Genomic DNA, 17,219 nt, shown 5'->3' on the forward strand with positions numbered 1-17,219 from the left:
CTGAAGCAAACTTCATAAACCCATTTCCTTTTTAAAGCCATTTACATAACATTTTTTTCTGTTTATCAGGCCAACCCTGTGACATCTTCCCCTTGACACAAACCAGTCAACTAACTGACTACTATCAATGTGTTTTTTCTATTGAAACTCTCTGTAACTCCAGTGTTTAACTCAAGCAGCTAAATGGTGGAGACATACAGTACACTGTATGTTTGTAACTAAATCATTCCTGAATCCATCCAATATGACCCAGCTATAGCAGCATCTGTGAAATTAACTCAAAATGCTGGATGCTGGCACAGCCCTGCAGTTTCCACAGTAACTGGGACCAAAAATAGCAACCCAAACCAGCGGCCATTACACACAGAATACCCACTTGATAGCACAGGATACTATTTATATCCTCTAATGGTGTGGTATCACGTGAGAAAGGCAGACACGTTCCTCGGCTAACTTACAATTACTGCCAAAAAGATGAGCAGAACACAGTCTTTGTAAATCCAATTACATGTTCACATTAATGTCACCTCTTTGAGCAATCAATCCTTGTGTTTGGAAGAGCACATCCCAGAATGTCAAGGATAGATCCCAATTTAACTAGCATACTAAACATGGACATACTTTGTAACTCAGAACAGTGATAACATTCATCTTCTGTTGTGGGAAGGAGATATGTCAGAAGTGTGTGTGTGTGTGTGTGTGTGTGTGTGTGTGTGTGTGTGTGTGTGTGTGTGTGTGTGTGTGTGTGTGTGTGTGTGTGTGTGTGTGTGTGTGTGCGTAGAGTACCGGTCACAAGTTGGACACACCTACTCATTCAAGGGTTTTTCTTTATTTTTAAGACATCAAAACTATGAAATAACACAAATGGAATCATTTATTTTATTTTACCTTAATTTAACTAGGTAAGTCAGTTAAGAAGCAATTCTTATTTTCAATGACAGCCTAGGAACAATGGGTTAACTGCCTGTTCAGGGGCAGAACGACAGATTTGTACCTTGTCAGCTCGGGGATTTGAACTTGCAACCAAATCATGTAATAACCAAAAACGTAGCCACCCTTTGCCTTTGACAGCTTTGCACACTCTTTGCATTCTCTCAACTAGCTTCACTTGGAATGCTTTTCCAACAGCCTTGAAGGAGTTCCCACATATGCTGAGCACCTGTTGGCTGCTTTTCCTTCACTCTGCAGTCCAACTCATCCCAAACCATCTCAATTTGGTTGAAGTCGGGTGATTGTGGAGGCCAGGTCATCTGATGCAGCACTCAATCACTCTCCTTATTGGTCAAATAGCCCTTACACAGCCTGGAGGTGTGTTGGTCATTGTCCTGTTGAAAACTAATGATAGTCCCACTAAGTGCAAACTAGATGGGATGGCGTATCGCTGCAGAATGCTGTGGTAACCATACTGGTTAAGTGTGCCTTGAATTCTAAATAAATCACTGACTGTGTCACCAGCAAAGCACCATCACACCTCCTCCTCCTCCATGCTTCACAGTGGGAACCACACATGCAGAGATCATCCATTCACCTACTCTTTGTCTCACAAAGACATGGCGGTTGGAACCAAAAATCTCAAATTTGGACTCATCATACCAAAGGACAGATTTCCATCATTCTAATGTCCATTGCTCGTGTTTCTTGGCATAAGCAAGTCTTTTCTTCTTATTGATGTCCTTTAGTAGAGGTTTCTTTGCAGCAATTCGACCATGAAGGCCTGATTCACGCTGTCTCCTCTGAAGTGTTGACGTTGAGATGTGTCTGTTACTTGAACTCTGTGAACCATTTATTTAGGCTGCAATTTCTGAGGCTGATAACTAATTATTTTATCCTCTGCAGCAGAGGTAACTCTGGGTCTTCCTATCTATCCTGTGGCGGTCCTCATGAGAGCCAGTTTCATCATAGTGCTTGGTGGTTTTTGCAACTGCACTGGAAAAAATTCAAAGTTCTTAAAATTTTCCAGATTGACTGACCGTCATGTTTTAAAGTAAAGATGGACTGTTGTTTCTCTTTGCTTATTTGAGCTGTTCTTGTCATAATATGGACTTTTACCAAATAGGGCTATCTTCTGTACACCACCCCTACCTTGTCACAACACAACTGATTGGCTCAAACGCATTAAGAAGGAAATAAATTCCACAAATTAACTTTTAACAAGGCACACCTGTTAATTGAAATGCATTCCACGTGAGTACCTCATGAAGTTGGTTGAGAGAATGCCAATAGTGTGCAAAGCTGTCATCAAGTCAAAGGTTGGCTACTTTGAAATATATCAAATATATTTTGATTTGTTTAATACTTTTTTGGTTACTACATGATTCCATTTGTGTTATTTCATAGTTTTGATGTCTTAAAGAAAATACAGAAAATAATAAAGAAAAACCCTGGAATTAGTAGGGTTGTGTCCAAACTTTTGACTGGTACTGAATGTGTGCAAGCTTGACTGCAGAAGTGTGTTTTGAGGATGATATATACAGTGATACAGGAATTATTATCTCGCCACAGACAATGAAAATTAGAACTTTTCTTAATTTTACATTTTTTTGTCATTCATTTTTGTTCGGGATACAATAAAAACAAATTAACATAGGCCTACATCAACAACAGATATCAGGACAGTCTGAAAATAACTTTCCAAATAGCATTTTGATTAATGAGAAAGCATAAGCCTATTCTAACTCAGTACAATATAATATCACTGAGAAAAGACATGCCATTAGTGGTGATGAGGATGGCGGTGTTGATGAGGACTTTGACATTTCTCAAAAAGCCCAGCAAGGCTATTGAAATATACACGATATAGCCCCATTAAAAAAGTCATTCTATCCTCCAAAAACGCATTATTCTCAACAGCTGCTCAGCCTGTAGACGTGCATTGGCCGTTTTCGAAAGCATCAAATCCGTTACGCAAAGCACATAAAAGGCTTCATAATTCATAAACGTCATGTTTAACTGACTGCTATTATCTCATAAACCTGTGTTAACCTCAGACTTTATTTTTTTAAATCCCAAAACCTTATTATTTCCCCATTCATTTTCCGTTAGGAATGGATGAACGAAACAAGAGAGAACTCATTTCCGGTTTGGGAATACAAATTGGCGAGCTCTTTGTCGAACGAGCCTACAGGCACAAACTGCACGGGCCATTTCATCTGGTGGTCACATTAGCGAAACACGATGGATTTGCATGACCGAGAGGAGGGATGGTTGGTCGCCGTAAATAGTCGAACTTGGAGCTAGAAGCTCAACTCATGTCTAATTGTCGTATCTAAACAGATTTCGCTTTTAGTCTTTCTCAAGCCCACATTGTTTTTTTCAATGATGGAGGACGACGATTTAGTGTGCGAGTATGATTCAACCTGGGACACAGAGAGTGATGATGGAGACGACCCAGGAGAGAACCAAATGCGTCTTTTAAACCAGGACAAAACTAAATCGTATTGGAAATCAGGTTTAGTACGTTGCATTTCTATTTTTTTTTCTTAATCTTGTGTAACTAGTTACCGTCAGTTATAAAAATGTGTGCGTTAACAAGGCAAACGAGTATGCAAAATCTAGCACCAGGCCGCAAACATTAGCTAAATTGACAGTATGTTAAATTAGCTAATGGAAGCTCAATATTGGGACTAAAATAGCCTAACGTTACTCCTCAGTCCAAGGGCTTTATAGCGTTACATGATCATTTTTCAAAGGGCAATTTGGCTCTGGTAGCCAAATACTCAATCTAAACGTGAATCGATTCTCAATTGCAGTACAGTTCTATAAATATAAATTCCTTCACTTTCATATCACATTTTTCAAATACAGTTACTGTACCCCAGTGATGTAGTGGTGCCTGGACAAGTGGACATACTCAATTTTTTCCAAAACATTTCCAAATGGCCCGCGCAGCGATGGAAATGCGATTTAGGTATAAAAAAAAAGCAGTGACATGCACTCTGAATGACCTAAAATAATTTATCTTATATTGGTCTTTCAGTCAGGCCAACCCAAGCAATACTGTGCAAGTAGGCCAATAGTAGGCTTACTATTGAAACGGATAAATGAGGCTGTTATTTTTTAATTTTTTTTTTTACAGAAATACAATTGTATGTTCTAATACCATAGCAATGTTTGAACTACATCAGGGAAATTTGAGTGCAGTTTCCTTTTAATTCAAGCGTGCAGGCACTTAGCACTGTGGTTAGCAGTGTTTCTATTGTACATTAGATGGAGTTAACAAAATTCCTTAATTATTTGACACTTGGATGTTTTACTTCCTATTATGAGGCATGCCTTACCTTGCTTCAAGGTACCCTATAGCCAAAATCCCACCATAGAAACACGGAGGGAAAGATTTACTCATGCTGCTTTTGTTTTTTTCAAAACTTTCTTTCATTGTTTAGCAGCCAATCTCAAGGCCATCAGACTGTTAAACAGCCATCACTAACATTGAGTGGCTGCTGCCAACATACTGACTCAATCTCTAGTTACATTTATTACATCCAATTTTTTATTATTAAAAGCATCACTAGTCATTTGAAACAATGCCAATGTATATGTTACCTTACATTACTCTTCTCATGTGTATATACTGTACTCTATACCATCTATTGCATCTTGCCTCAGCCGCACAGCCATCACTCATCCATATATTTATAAGTAAAAAATCTTATTCATTCCTTTGCACGTGTGTGTGTATATAAGGTAGTTGTGAAATTGTTAGATTACTTGTAAGATATTACTGCATGGTCAGAACTAGAAGCACAAGCATTTCGCTACACTCGCATTAACATCTGCTAACCATGTGTATGTGACTAATTTAAAATTTGATTTGAAAGGCATTATCCTAGTCATATTATCAACCCATGATGGTTGTTGCAGCTTCAAATCCCCCCTTGTTCTATGTTTCTAATGGATACTTCCATCTCTGTCCATGAAACCGCTCGCATGTGCGGCGCGCATTTTGGAACGTTCACACAGACCTACCGTCGTGTGTGTGTATTGCTGCACCTAAAATGGGAAGAAATAATAATTTATAAATTTTTAGCTAAATATTCTGATCTGTTCCATCAGCCTTATTAATTTATATAGCATACACTTTATACAAAAGTATATGTGGACACCCTTTAAACTTAGTTGATTCAGCTATTTCAGCCACACCCATTGCTGACAGGTGTATAAAATTGACAGAACGGGACAGCTGAAGCGCTTAAAAATTAACTTGCAACACTCACTAGTTTGTTCCAAACTGCCTCTGGAAGCAACAGCAGCACAAGAACAGATGTCTAATTAGCACAGGTAACGTTAGTCTTGTGTAGTACTGTTTTCGGTGAAGGGCAGTAATATGGCAGTGTAGGAAACCAAAACCTATAAAGGTGTGTACCAACTTTAAAATATATATTTCTTCCAAAACTGTACTGCAAGTGATGTGTGTTAATATTAAGACCGCTTAACAAAACTGTACAGAAGACCCCCTTCGTCCAATAACTCTAATTTGTAATGTAATGGAACAGACTCATGATCGAGGGCTAATGGACGCCTAGCTAGCCAATTCAACTAACATTAGCTAGCTACCTCCAAAGATTTTGAATATTGTTTCATTAAAATGGCTCTAATCTTTGTTTGTTACAAAGCTACTATGCCAACTAGCTAGCACTCTATCTAGCCTTTAGCCTGTTAGCTAGCTAACATTACTGACTGGAAGTAGCTTTTCATCCCTTTGAACTGAACTAGTCATTACGCTTGGCTAACAAGGGTTAGAAAGATAAAGTATGTTAGCTAACACGCACATTATTTATGGCAATATTAACGCTAACTAGCATTGACAAAGTCTGGCGGGAAGAAATTGTTGATAGCTAGCAGTAGCTAATTGGCTAGCTGGCGTTAGAGGCTGCGTCTTTCAAATCCGGTATCAGGAAAAATAAGTCAGGATCTGTCGTTAATTATCTTTAATTAAATTCAAGCAATAAATGGCAAATGCAATTTTTTGTATATACGGGTTCACTGTAACACCACGCAGGGTAGAACAGAGAACTGACAGGATGTAAGTAAACAGCTGTTCTTATACTGTGATAGGCCAACAGACGGGTTGGAACTATGTCTATCACAGTAGAGGCTGAGCGTGGTTTAGACTTGCTCAGGCTAGTCCCCGCCTCTTGGTGCTTATTGGAGTCCACCCTCTGTCGATGTATAGATTCTTACTGTTCTGGTATCACACCCTAGTTATTACAGTTGCTCAGTTCCTGCTATTGTGTTCAGTATTTTTCCATCTCAGCTAAACCTTTGCGATGACCACCCCTCCCTATACCTGATTAACTACAACTTTGTAACATGCAGCAAGTCACACCATGTGCTCAATATTGTCACACACACAGACAGGCAAGGCAAATGTAGCAAACAGTACACCGCTTTGCAACATGCAAGTCACACCATGTTGCTTAGTTCTTGTCACACACACAGACACAGACAAAGCAGCTGTTGTTCAAACAATTCAATCTTATGTAATATGGTAGCGGGTTATAGAGCATAAGTATAAATCCTCACACTGGCTAGATTTGCCGTTGTTGCCCTGTTGATTAGATGGCTAAGTTAGCTACAGTGTGTTTGGAAAGTATTCAGACCTGACTTTATCCACATTTTTTCATGTTACAGCCTTATTCTAAAATTGATTCAATTTTTTTTTTTGTTGCTCAAACTACACACAATACTGCATATTGACAAAGCAGAACGTTTTTAAACATTTTGCAATTCTATTGAAAATTAACTGAAATATCACATTTACATAAGTTTTCAGACCCATTGCTCAGTACTTTTGTTGAAGCACCTTTGGCAGCAATTACAGCCTCAAGTCTTCTTAGATATGACGCTATATGCTTGGCACACCTGTATTTGGAGTTTCTCCCATTCTTCTCTGCAGATCCTCTCAAGCTCTGTCATGTTGGATGGGGAGTGTTGCTGCACAGCTATTTTCAGCTCTCCAGAGTAGAGGTTGACCGATTATGATTTTTTTTCAACGCCAATACCGATTTATTGGAGGTCCAAAAAAAGCGAATGCTGATTTTTTTTTAAACAATATTTGTAAAAAATGTGTCACTTTTATTTAACCAGATAGGCCAGTTGAGAACAAGTTCTCATTTACAACTGCGACCGTGCCAAGATAAAGCAAAGCAGTGCGACACAACAGTTAGACATGGAATAAACAAACATACAGTCAATAACACAATAGAAAAAAATCTATGTACAGTGTGTGCAAATGAGGTAAGGTAATAAATAGGCCATAGTGTCGAAAGAATTACAATTTAGCAATTAAACACGAGTGACAGATGTGCAGAAGATGAACGTGCAAGTAGAGCTACTGGGGTGCAAAGAGGCAAAAAAACAATATGGGGATGAGGTAGTTGGGTGGGCTATTTACAGATGGCCTATGTACAGGTGCAATGATCTGTGAACCGCTCTGACAGCTGATGCTTAAAGTGAGGGAGATATGAGGCTTCAGTGATAAAAAATAAATAAAAATAATAATACTAAACTTTTCCAATTTGTTCCAGTCATTGGCAGCAGAGAACTGGTAGGGAAGGCTGCCAAAGGAGGAATTGACCAGTGAAATATACCTGCTGGAGCGTGTGCTACGGGTGGGTGCTGCTAGGGTGACCAGTGAGCTGAGATAAGGCGGGGCTTTACTTAGCAAAGACTTGTAGATGACCTGGAGCCAGTGGATTTGGTGACAAATATGTAGTGAGGGCCAGCCAACAAGAGCATACAGGTCGCAGTGGTGGGTAGTGTATATAGGGCTTTGGTGACAAAACGGATGGCACTGTGATAGACTACATCCAGTTTGCTGAGTAGAGTGTTGGTGGCTATTTTGTAAATGACATTGCCGAAGTCGAGGATCGGTAGGATACCCTCGTAAAACTGACTATGTTTGGCAGCATGAGAGAAGGATGCTTTATTGTGAAATAGGATGCCAATCCTAGATTTCATTTTGGATTGGAGATGTTTAATGTGAGTCTGGAAGGAGAGTTTACAGTCTAACCCAGACACCTAGGTGTTTGTAGTTGTCCACATATTCTAGGTCAGAACCATCCAGAGTAGTGATCCTGGGCGGGCGGGCAGGTGTGGGCAGCGATCGGTTGAAGAGCATGCATTTAGTTTTACTTGCATTTAAGAGCAGTTGGCATTGTTGTATGGCATTGAAGCTCTTCTGGAGGTTAGTTAAGTGTCCAAAGAAGGGCCAGAAGTATACAGAATGATGTGGTCTGCGTAGAGGTGGGTCAGAGAATCACCAGCAGCAAGAGTGACATCATTGATATATACAGAGAAAGAGTCTGCCTGAGAATTGAATCCTGTGGCACCCCCCAGAGACTGCCAGAGGTCCAGACAACAAGCCCTCCGATTTGACACACTGAACTCTATCTGAGATGTAGTTGGTGAACCATCCGGAAACTATAATTTCGAAAGCAAAACTTTTATTCTTTCAGTGAAATACTGAACCGTTCTGTATTTTATCGAACGGGTGGCAATCCCAAGTCTAAATATTGCTGTTACATTGCATAACCTTCAATGTTATGTCATAATTATGTACAATTTTGGCAAATTAATTACGGTCACACAGTTTGCAATGAGTCAGGCAACCCAAACTGTTGCATATACCCTTACTCTGCTTGCACTGAATGCAAGAGAAGTGACACACTTTCCCTAGTTAATATTGCCTGCTGACATTAATTTCTAAACTAAATATGCAGGTTTAAAAAAATATATACTTCGGTGTATTGATTTTAAGGCATTGATGTTCATGGTTAGGTACATTTGTGCAACGATTGTGCTTGTTTCGCAAATGCACTTTTGTTCAATCATCACCCGTTTGGCGAAGTTGAAGTAGGCTGTGATAAATTAACAGGCACAGCATTGATTATATGCAACGCATGACGAGCTAGTTAACCACACATGGTTGATATTACTAGGTTAACTAGTGATTAGGTGAAGATGGATTGTTTTTTATAAATTAAGTTTAATGCTAGCTAGCAACTTACCTTGGCTCCTTGCAGCCACAGGGTCCTTTTTAACGCTGCACTCGCGTGGCAGGCTTACCACCGGTTACGCAGTTTCCTCGTGGATTGCAGTCTAATCGTCGTCCAAAAAGGCAGATTACAGATTATGAAAACTTGAAATTGGCCCTAATTAATTGGCCATTCCGACTAATCGATCGACCTCTACTCCAGAGAAGTTAGAGCGGGTTCAAGTCCAGGTTCTGGCTGGGCCACTCAAGGACATTCAGAAACTTGTCCCGAAGCTACTCCTGCGTTGTCTTGGCTGTGTGTTTAGGGTCGTTGTCCTGTTGTAAGGTGAACCTTCGCCCCCAGTCTGCGACCCTGAGCACTGGAGCAGGTTTTCATCAAGGATTTCTGTAGTTTGCTCCATTCCTATTTCCCTCTCTTCTGACTAGTCTCCCTGCCACTGAAAAACATCCCCACAGCATGACGCTGCCACCGCCATTCTTCACTGTAGGGATGGTGTCAGGTTTCCTCTGGAAACATTAAGCCAAAGAGTTCAATCTAGTTTCTCATGGTCATCGTCCTTTAGGTTCCTTTTGGCAAACTCCAAGCGGGCTGTCATGTTCCTTTTACTGAGGAGTGGATTCCATCTGGCCACTCTACCATAAAGGCCTGATTGGTGGCGTGCTGCAGAGATGGTTGTCCTCCTGGAAGGTTCTCCCATCTCCACAGAGGACCTCTGGAGCTCTGTCAGAGTGACCATCGGGTTCTTGGTCACCTCCCTGACCAAGGCCCTTCTCCCCGGATTGCTCAGTTTGGCTGGGCGGCCAGCTCTAGGAAGAGTCTTGATGATTCCAAACGTCTCCATTTAAGAATGATTGGAGGCCGCTGAGGTCTTGGACCTTCAATAGTCTGCATATTTATGTAAATAAGATATATATATATTTTTTATTTTAATTTTAATAAATCTTGTGAACATTTCTAAACTTGTTTTCGTTTTGTCATTATGGGGTATTGTGTGTAGATAGTGAACCATTTAATCAATTTTAGAATAATGCCGTAAGTAACAAAATATGGAAAAAGTAATGTCTGATTACTTTCAGACTGCACTGTATAATGTTAAAGGAAAAGTTGACCCAAAATCTAAACTCCTAAGTGGTTCCATATTGATACTAGTTCAGTGGAGTTTGCCCCCTCTCCCTTGATAGCAGCTTTGAGAACTGCAAAAACAGGTCATGTGACTTGTGATGTTGCTTGATTGCAGGCCTGCCTCACACTGCTCCATTGTCAGTGGATGCATGATTCACAAATTTGTGACCTGTGGACAAATTCATTGTTTTATTGAAAATGTACTTTCCTACCTAAAATATGAGATTATTTTGTATCATTTTATGTAGCCGACTGCCACAGCAGTGGAGATGGGTAACAATTTGGGGTTAAATTCTCCTTTAACATTACCTATTGGGAAGATGGGTTTATATCAAACACTTTCTACCAGTGACCTGAAGTAGTGTGTACTTGATTTGTACTGTAGATTAAACTACGTCTCTAAAAGGCTTGCTAGCACAGGTAGCTAGCTAATCAGAAGTGAATATGTGAACTCCCAGGGAGAGTCTCAATTGCATACTCCTCGTGTTTTCTCCTTGCCTCCTTCTCAAAACCCATTGGAGAAGATCAGAGGGGAGGGTCCTCTGGCTTTCTCATCCAATGGGTTTTTGAGAAGGTTGTGAGTATGCAATTGAGATTATCCCCCAGTCTCTCAGTGGTGACCACCAACCAGGGCGCCATGCAGAAATTTAACAGGTAGACAGTGGAATGTGTAGAATGCACAAACTCTGCTGCTGTTTGGAGCTGGTTCAGGTTGCCCCTACACTGTCATCGTTCTCTGCAACTGGTAAAACAGGGAAACTATGGGATGATTATTGTCTCCTCTTCGGTTCCATTGACTTGACACCCAGGTCAGTCTTTTTAGGTACACAAAGGGACAAATAATGCCAATAGATTTCTGCCAAATGTAACATCCGGTATCTCTGATGTACCATGTCTTCCAGTGGTCAAACACGTCCTCCAGAAACACGAGGGCTGCGAAGGACATGCAGAACTACAGACGAGGGTATCCTGTAAGTATAAGGGCCCTTGTTATTACACAGGAATAGGGTCTGGAGTTTTTGTTGTCCATGTGAACTTGACAGGAAAAGCTAGGATAAACTGGGCTTACCAAGACCCAATGTTTTTCCTGACCAGAACTCCATGCCCTACACATCTGCTTATATCTTGTTAGTCTTAAAGATGTCATCTAGACATCTGACTGTGCTATTTCTCTCTCTGCAGAATCTAACAGATGAATGCTCAGGAGAAAGAATGTTTAATTTAAAATTCTATCTCAATGAATACCCCGCCTCCCCTGATGGTAGGTCACTTGCTATTTAATCAGTTTTCAATGGCTATAAAATGTGTGTAATGAGTAAAAGCATATACAATGCATTGCAAAATTATTCATAACCCTTGGAATGTGTCATAAGTGCGATTGAAATGTATTGTCATAAGTAAGCATTTCACTGTAATGTCTACATCTGTTGTATTCAGCTCATGGGACTAATACAATTAGATTTTCTTTGGAGACTAGGGTATAACCAGCCATATGGAAGCAAACAAACTCATATTATATATTGAGGCCCCTTTTCCACAATGAAATGTGCCGCTGTTCTCAATTTAATTGTGTGCCCTCATAATTTGCGTGGACGATATTCAGAGACTCTTAGGCTTCTGAAGGGCTGAACCTGCTGGGTTGATGTATGACCTTTAGAATGTTTTGATCATATGTTTGTGCTTTTCTGTTTTTATTTGACAATTTGTATCATGTTAAATGTTAGCCACTATTGGGAGCCACTGTCAGTAATACCACATACATTTTATTTTTGCATCATTCCATTCTGTTTACGTTTCTTTCCTCTGTCACATCCTTGTAAATTGTTTCTGAGGGTCACTAGCATTAGTGGATCATATTAGGGTAACGGTGTGCAATCATTTGGGACATGTAGCCTATTTGAATCATTATAGAACTCTGACCACACATAGCAGGTTTAACCAGGAGCCTGGCGCACGGTTCAGGATGACTGGACCGTTGTCATCCTGTTCCATGATTTGGGTAGATTTATAGGATTGTTCAACCCCTAATTGTACACTTTTTCCACCTTTTCAATATTTTATGGATTGAACTCAAATGTCAACTTGCATGATGAATCAAACACTATTTTTATTCATCAATGTATTTTGTGCAAAGACTTTCCAAACTGTTTTTTTATTCATACATACTTTCCTAACCTTAAAATGTACCTAAATAATTAAAAGATCAGAGTATTCACCAGTCAATGTTGAAACGGAGATGAATATGCATAATGGAATTATTTTCATTGATCCCTATATTCTGAACCCGTACTCTTGATGTATTCCATTGAGTCTGTTGACAAAATTCAATTAAAGGTACACCATACTTTAAAAGTGGAACTGACATCGTTTCAATTACTTTCTTTATCTGCAATCATATCAGTCAAATATAAAATGTATGCTACAAAACCAACTTTTTATAAGAGGGTTTTAAAAATAAAAATATATTTCACTCAACATTCTATTACGTACAATACGGCATTGTTGGCAGAATGGATGCAGTTCAATGCATGATTAATATAATTCACCAATCGATTTCTTGGTAGCAACATTTTTTGGACTATCAGGTTGTAAATCACAGCTAGCCTGGTACATTGTTTGCTGCCTCCATTCGGGATGCACTGTTTCAGTTTCAATGACTCAATATGTTGTACAAACGGACGAATGTAAGGAAGGCTGGGATGGCAATACAATCAAACCTGCAAGGACAATGATCACAAGTCAGTCATAATGTGGATAATATGCTAGCGTATCTATGTAGCAAGTGTTAGTAATTAAATGTGTAGATGGGTGAGCCGGTCAAGGATCGATTCAGACTAAGTGGTACATTTTATGACAAGTAACAGTTTATTCAGAGTGAAAATATCTAGTACAGCGTAATTACGGCTCTTCCGTTAGTTCGTGTGGAACAGCAGGCAGAGAGACCGTTAGTTTTCAGTACCCCACTAATATACGGAACAGAAAGGTTGATTCTAGGAAGATCGGATCTCCGGATTGGTTCAGCTGGTTGTAGTCTGTAGTCTTCCGCCATTGGCTCAGTTGTCTGTCCGTCATCGTAGAATCTTCTTCGGGCACAGTGTTCGGTTAAAAGGGAGATTATGTGTGTAATGTGGGAGCTATCCTGTAGGGGACCCCACAGGCTTTACTGTGAGTTGTAGCCATGTTTTTAGCAGTAGGTTAGTCACCTGCATAAGAAATAGCAATTCTTTACAAAACCCTCTCTTCACGTCTCACCAGAGACGTGACACAACCTAACTGGATCCAGACACAAAGAGAAACTTCTCCCATAAGGGACTATGAAATAAGGCACGGTATTAAACAGAAATAGATATATATGTATTACCATCATGTTCTCCATTCAATCCCACTATGTACTAAGTTGGCTACCAGCCACCTAGGAACTTACAACCCTCATTTAACAGAGCAGAGAACAACAGCTCAAAATAAAAGTAAAAATGCTTGTCTACATAAGCCAACTTTTTCCCGCAGGAAAAAGTTGTGATTCCCTCTCTTCACATCTCCAAAGAGATGTGACTTAAACTAGGCAAGTCAGGCGGAATGATCCACTTGCATAACACATGCATACATCCCCATAAGGCAACAGCAGATATAATGTAAACCTAATAGGCACTCTCCTCCTCATCCTCGAATTCAAGTAGGTCTTTATCCAGCAGAGGAAACATCTGGGAAGGGGAGGAAGGGTCAATAGCTCTAGAGATAACCCTAGTGGTAAGGGAACGGATACATGGAATGCAACAGCATCCACAGAGAACTAAAATGGCCGCGAACACCGAAATGGATACCAAAATGGAGGACACCAGGGTTTTATATTTACCAAACGCACTCATCCAGGAGTCCCACATCGAGGTATCTATCCCAGAATGAGATTTCATTTTACCATTAAGCGTCCGCAGACCTTCCAGAGCGACCGTCAAACTACCATCTGAGGCTGTGTTATTAGGGATGAAAGTACAACACTGGTCACCAAACATAGAGCAAACTCCGCCCTTCTCAGAGAGTAACATATCAATGGCAATACAATTTTGGAAAGCCATCAGGCTGGTTGCAGCCAGTTGACCATGTACTGCTTCAAAACCCTGCTGAGTCCAGTTGCCTAGTCTTTGGACGTTGTAATGAATATAGTTAATACGATCAACATTCTTGTTAATTGTGCACCACCAACAGATGGATGATTCAAACCCTGCAGCTACCTGATCTATTAACTTATACTCATCAGGCATTCACTCCCTGGATCCGCAGAACAAGGTCCTCGGCTCCTATAGGGTAGATAGAAACAGGCAACAAGAGAGTAACAAGTGCACAGCGTCCAGTACTGTTGGAGGGTAACTTATCAAACAGGACCGTACTACCACACCACCACCACACATCTGCTCTGGATATTGGCCTGAGGCTCCCCTTAATATTAATTGTATCCAGACACCAATCCGCCGGAATCCCTCCCACCTCGGTTCCTCCTCCCGTCATATTGACACAAGTAAAATTTGCCCTTGCAACCTGGTTGGAAAACACTGGGTTCCTAGTGGTGAATTTAGTAACTGGATAGACCTCATCCCAGGCAGTACAATTATCCCTGGGGTTATCTGTAGTCATAAGAGGGATTAGACATGCTAGAGTCACTACTGCTGGGACAATGCGGAGCAATGGACGAGCTCCCATGCACACCACACAACTCTGCCTGGTGGTATTTGCAGCTTCCTCGGTCAACAATAGCCAATTATTGGAAAAACCTGAGACTCCTGTGGCTGTTAAAATGACATCATCCGGACTTTTAAGCCTGGATACTGCCTCCACCGGGCCAAACAGTGGGGATGACGGGGACCCTTTTACGGGTGCGGTCATGTCATTCCTTACTGTAACCGAAGTCGGTTTAGGATTACTAGTCACGCAAATTCGCCACAACCAATAACTGACCCCGGAATTCCCTGGGGCCAGTATGAAATCATAACACCCTAAGGGCTGGCCCCTGGCCTGACAGTAAGTTTCAGTCCCGTATTTGTCTTAGTTAGAGTCAGTCGCTTCCGCCATTTCACTGCCCCCTCGTCTGTTGTCCAGTCTTCCCACCCATTACCTGTCTCCCCCACCAAATTCCTCCAAGACCAATCTCCAACCTTCCCTAATGTCATATACCAGACATGTCCGGCAAACCGGAGTGCACTGGCCCCCACCTGTTCCCTCCCCTTTAGCCTAGAGTACCCTAAAGTCCCCCAAGGGATGTTAATGATATTAGTTGCGTGTGCGGGGACGCAAACGGCCGTGCTCCGTATGTCGTTGGCCTTACAATCAGTGTCAGGGGTGGTGGAATGCCTCTTATGCAAATGATTGGTCAGTTCTATATGTGCCATGGGTGTGGTCAGGTTGGATGACCCATTAGAGGGTCCTATATCTGCTTGTAATGTGGGTGTATGATGTTCTAATACACACAGGAGAATCCCCATGGAAACTCCTGTGACTACAATGAAAATAACAAACACGGGGCCTGATATCCCCAATCTCGTCCAGGGATAGCCCCTATCTCTGGACGACCTGTTAGTTGGTGTGCTGGGGAGTTGCTCCCACATCCTCACCAACTAAGGGTTCTGTGGTTGTAATCAAATTTAGGTCGCTCAAATCGACTCTGACTTCAGTCAGAGTTCTGGAAAGAGTCGGTGCTGGTGTACAATGAGTCAAGTGGTGCCAAGGTGCGCCCGATTTACCTTTGACCTGGACTGAGTGTGAAGTAACCTCCTTCACTTCGTACGGTCCAGTCCACCTGGGATCCGCCCACTTTCTTTTGTGGACCTTGATCCTTACCCAATCGCCGACCTTTACCCTCAGTTGCTCCGGATCTCCCGTCAGCTCCCCCTCATGGACTTTGTGTATCTGTTTGGAAAGAGCTGCGGACAGTTCCGTCAATTTTCTTACATAGTCAGTCATACCTATCTGGTGTACATCAAGAGGGGGCATATGACCTCCCTCTCTTGGTGGACCTGGCATTACTCTCCCTGTCATTATTTCGTTGGGTGAGAGATGAGTCCCTGCCCCAGGTGATGACCTCATGGCCATCAACGCCAGTGGCAGGGCCTCCACCCATGTCAGTTTTGTACCAGCACACACTTTGGCTATCTTACACTTAAGAGATTGGTTGCAGCGCTCCACAAGGCCTTGGGCCTGCGGCTTATACACGGAACCAAACTTGTGTATAATGCCGAACCTCTCCTCCACCTGTCTCAGGTGTTTGTTTGCGAAGTGGGACCCATTGTCGCTTCGGATATGTCTAGGGACCCCATATCTAGGTATGAGTTCTGTTTGTAGCCACTTAATGACCGTTTTCCCATCCTCCTTAGCTGTTGGAATTGCTTCTACCCATCTAGAGAATCTATCTACCATTACTAGCAAATATCTCTTCCCGTTCTTTACATTGTCTTCTCCCATGTCTGTATAGTCTATACTGATGTCTTGGGAAACATGCGTTTGGCACCGGGTAGGCCCCCATCGGGGTTTGGTAGGGCTTCTTTGGATTGTGGCTCCCACATATGTTGCATTCGTCACAGAATAAATCTGTCATGTCCTTCATGTGGGGGTGCCACCATATGTATGAAACCTTCTGTAAAGTTCTGAGTTTCCCTTCATGAGTGGGTCCATGGGCTTCCCTTATCAGTTCTGGACAGAGATTAGCCGGAGCCACCAGTCGGCCGTCATGGCATCTCCATATTCCATCTGGTCCCTTGGAGCCTCCCTTCTGTGTCCAAACCGAATGTTCGTAAGGGCCCGCCTCTTCCTGTAGTTCTAGTGTGTGTTGGCTTGTCAATTCAGTCCTTGCCGGTTCTATCCCGAGCACCATCTGTCGGGGGCTGTATCCTCCTGCGGCCTTGGCTGCCAGGTCTGCGGCATCATTTCCTTGATTGGTTTTGCTGGTCAGTCTTTGGTGGCCTCGGCATTTCATTATGGCCACTGTCTTTGGTAAGGACACGGCATGCATCAAACGTTCCATTTGGGCTCGGTGCTTGATGGGTAGGTTACCTGTAGTGGTAAAGTTGCGCCTAACCCATTGTGGTCCATCTATGTGCACAGCTCCGTGTGCGT

The 17,219-nt window shown here is 41.8% G+C and overlaps 1 protein-coding gene across 2 annotated transcripts in view; it reads left to right on the forward strand.

The window, feature by feature from the left end:
- Positions 1–3,096: 3,096 nt before the first annotated feature.
- The window catches only part of LOC115102122 (opioid growth factor receptor-like), a 40,060-nt gene continuing 25,937 nt past the window's right edge, over positions 3,097–17,219 (forward strand). Inside the window, exons 1-3 of one of the 2 annotated variants that reach the window (XM_029621721.2) lie at positions 3,097–3,453; positions 11,021–11,089; positions 11,301–11,379. In XM_029621721.2, the coding sequence (XP_029477581.1) occupies positions 3,316–3,453; positions 11,021–11,089; positions 11,301–11,379 (286 nt within the window). In that variant the 5' untranslated portion in view covers positions 3,097–3,315. The remainder of the gene's footprint in view (positions 3,454–11,020; positions 11,090–11,300; positions 11,380–17,219) is intronic. The other variant, XM_029621722.2, reaches the window with a different exon arrangement.

This window comes from Oncorhynchus nerka, linkage group LG20 (genome assembly GCF_034236695.1).
Source record: "Oncorhynchus nerka isolate Pitt River linkage group LG20, Oner_Uvic_2.0, whole genome shotgun sequence".
NCBI classification, from domain to species: domain Eukaryota; kingdom Metazoa; phylum Chordata; class Actinopteri; order Salmoniformes; family Salmonidae; genus Oncorhynchus; species Oncorhynchus nerka.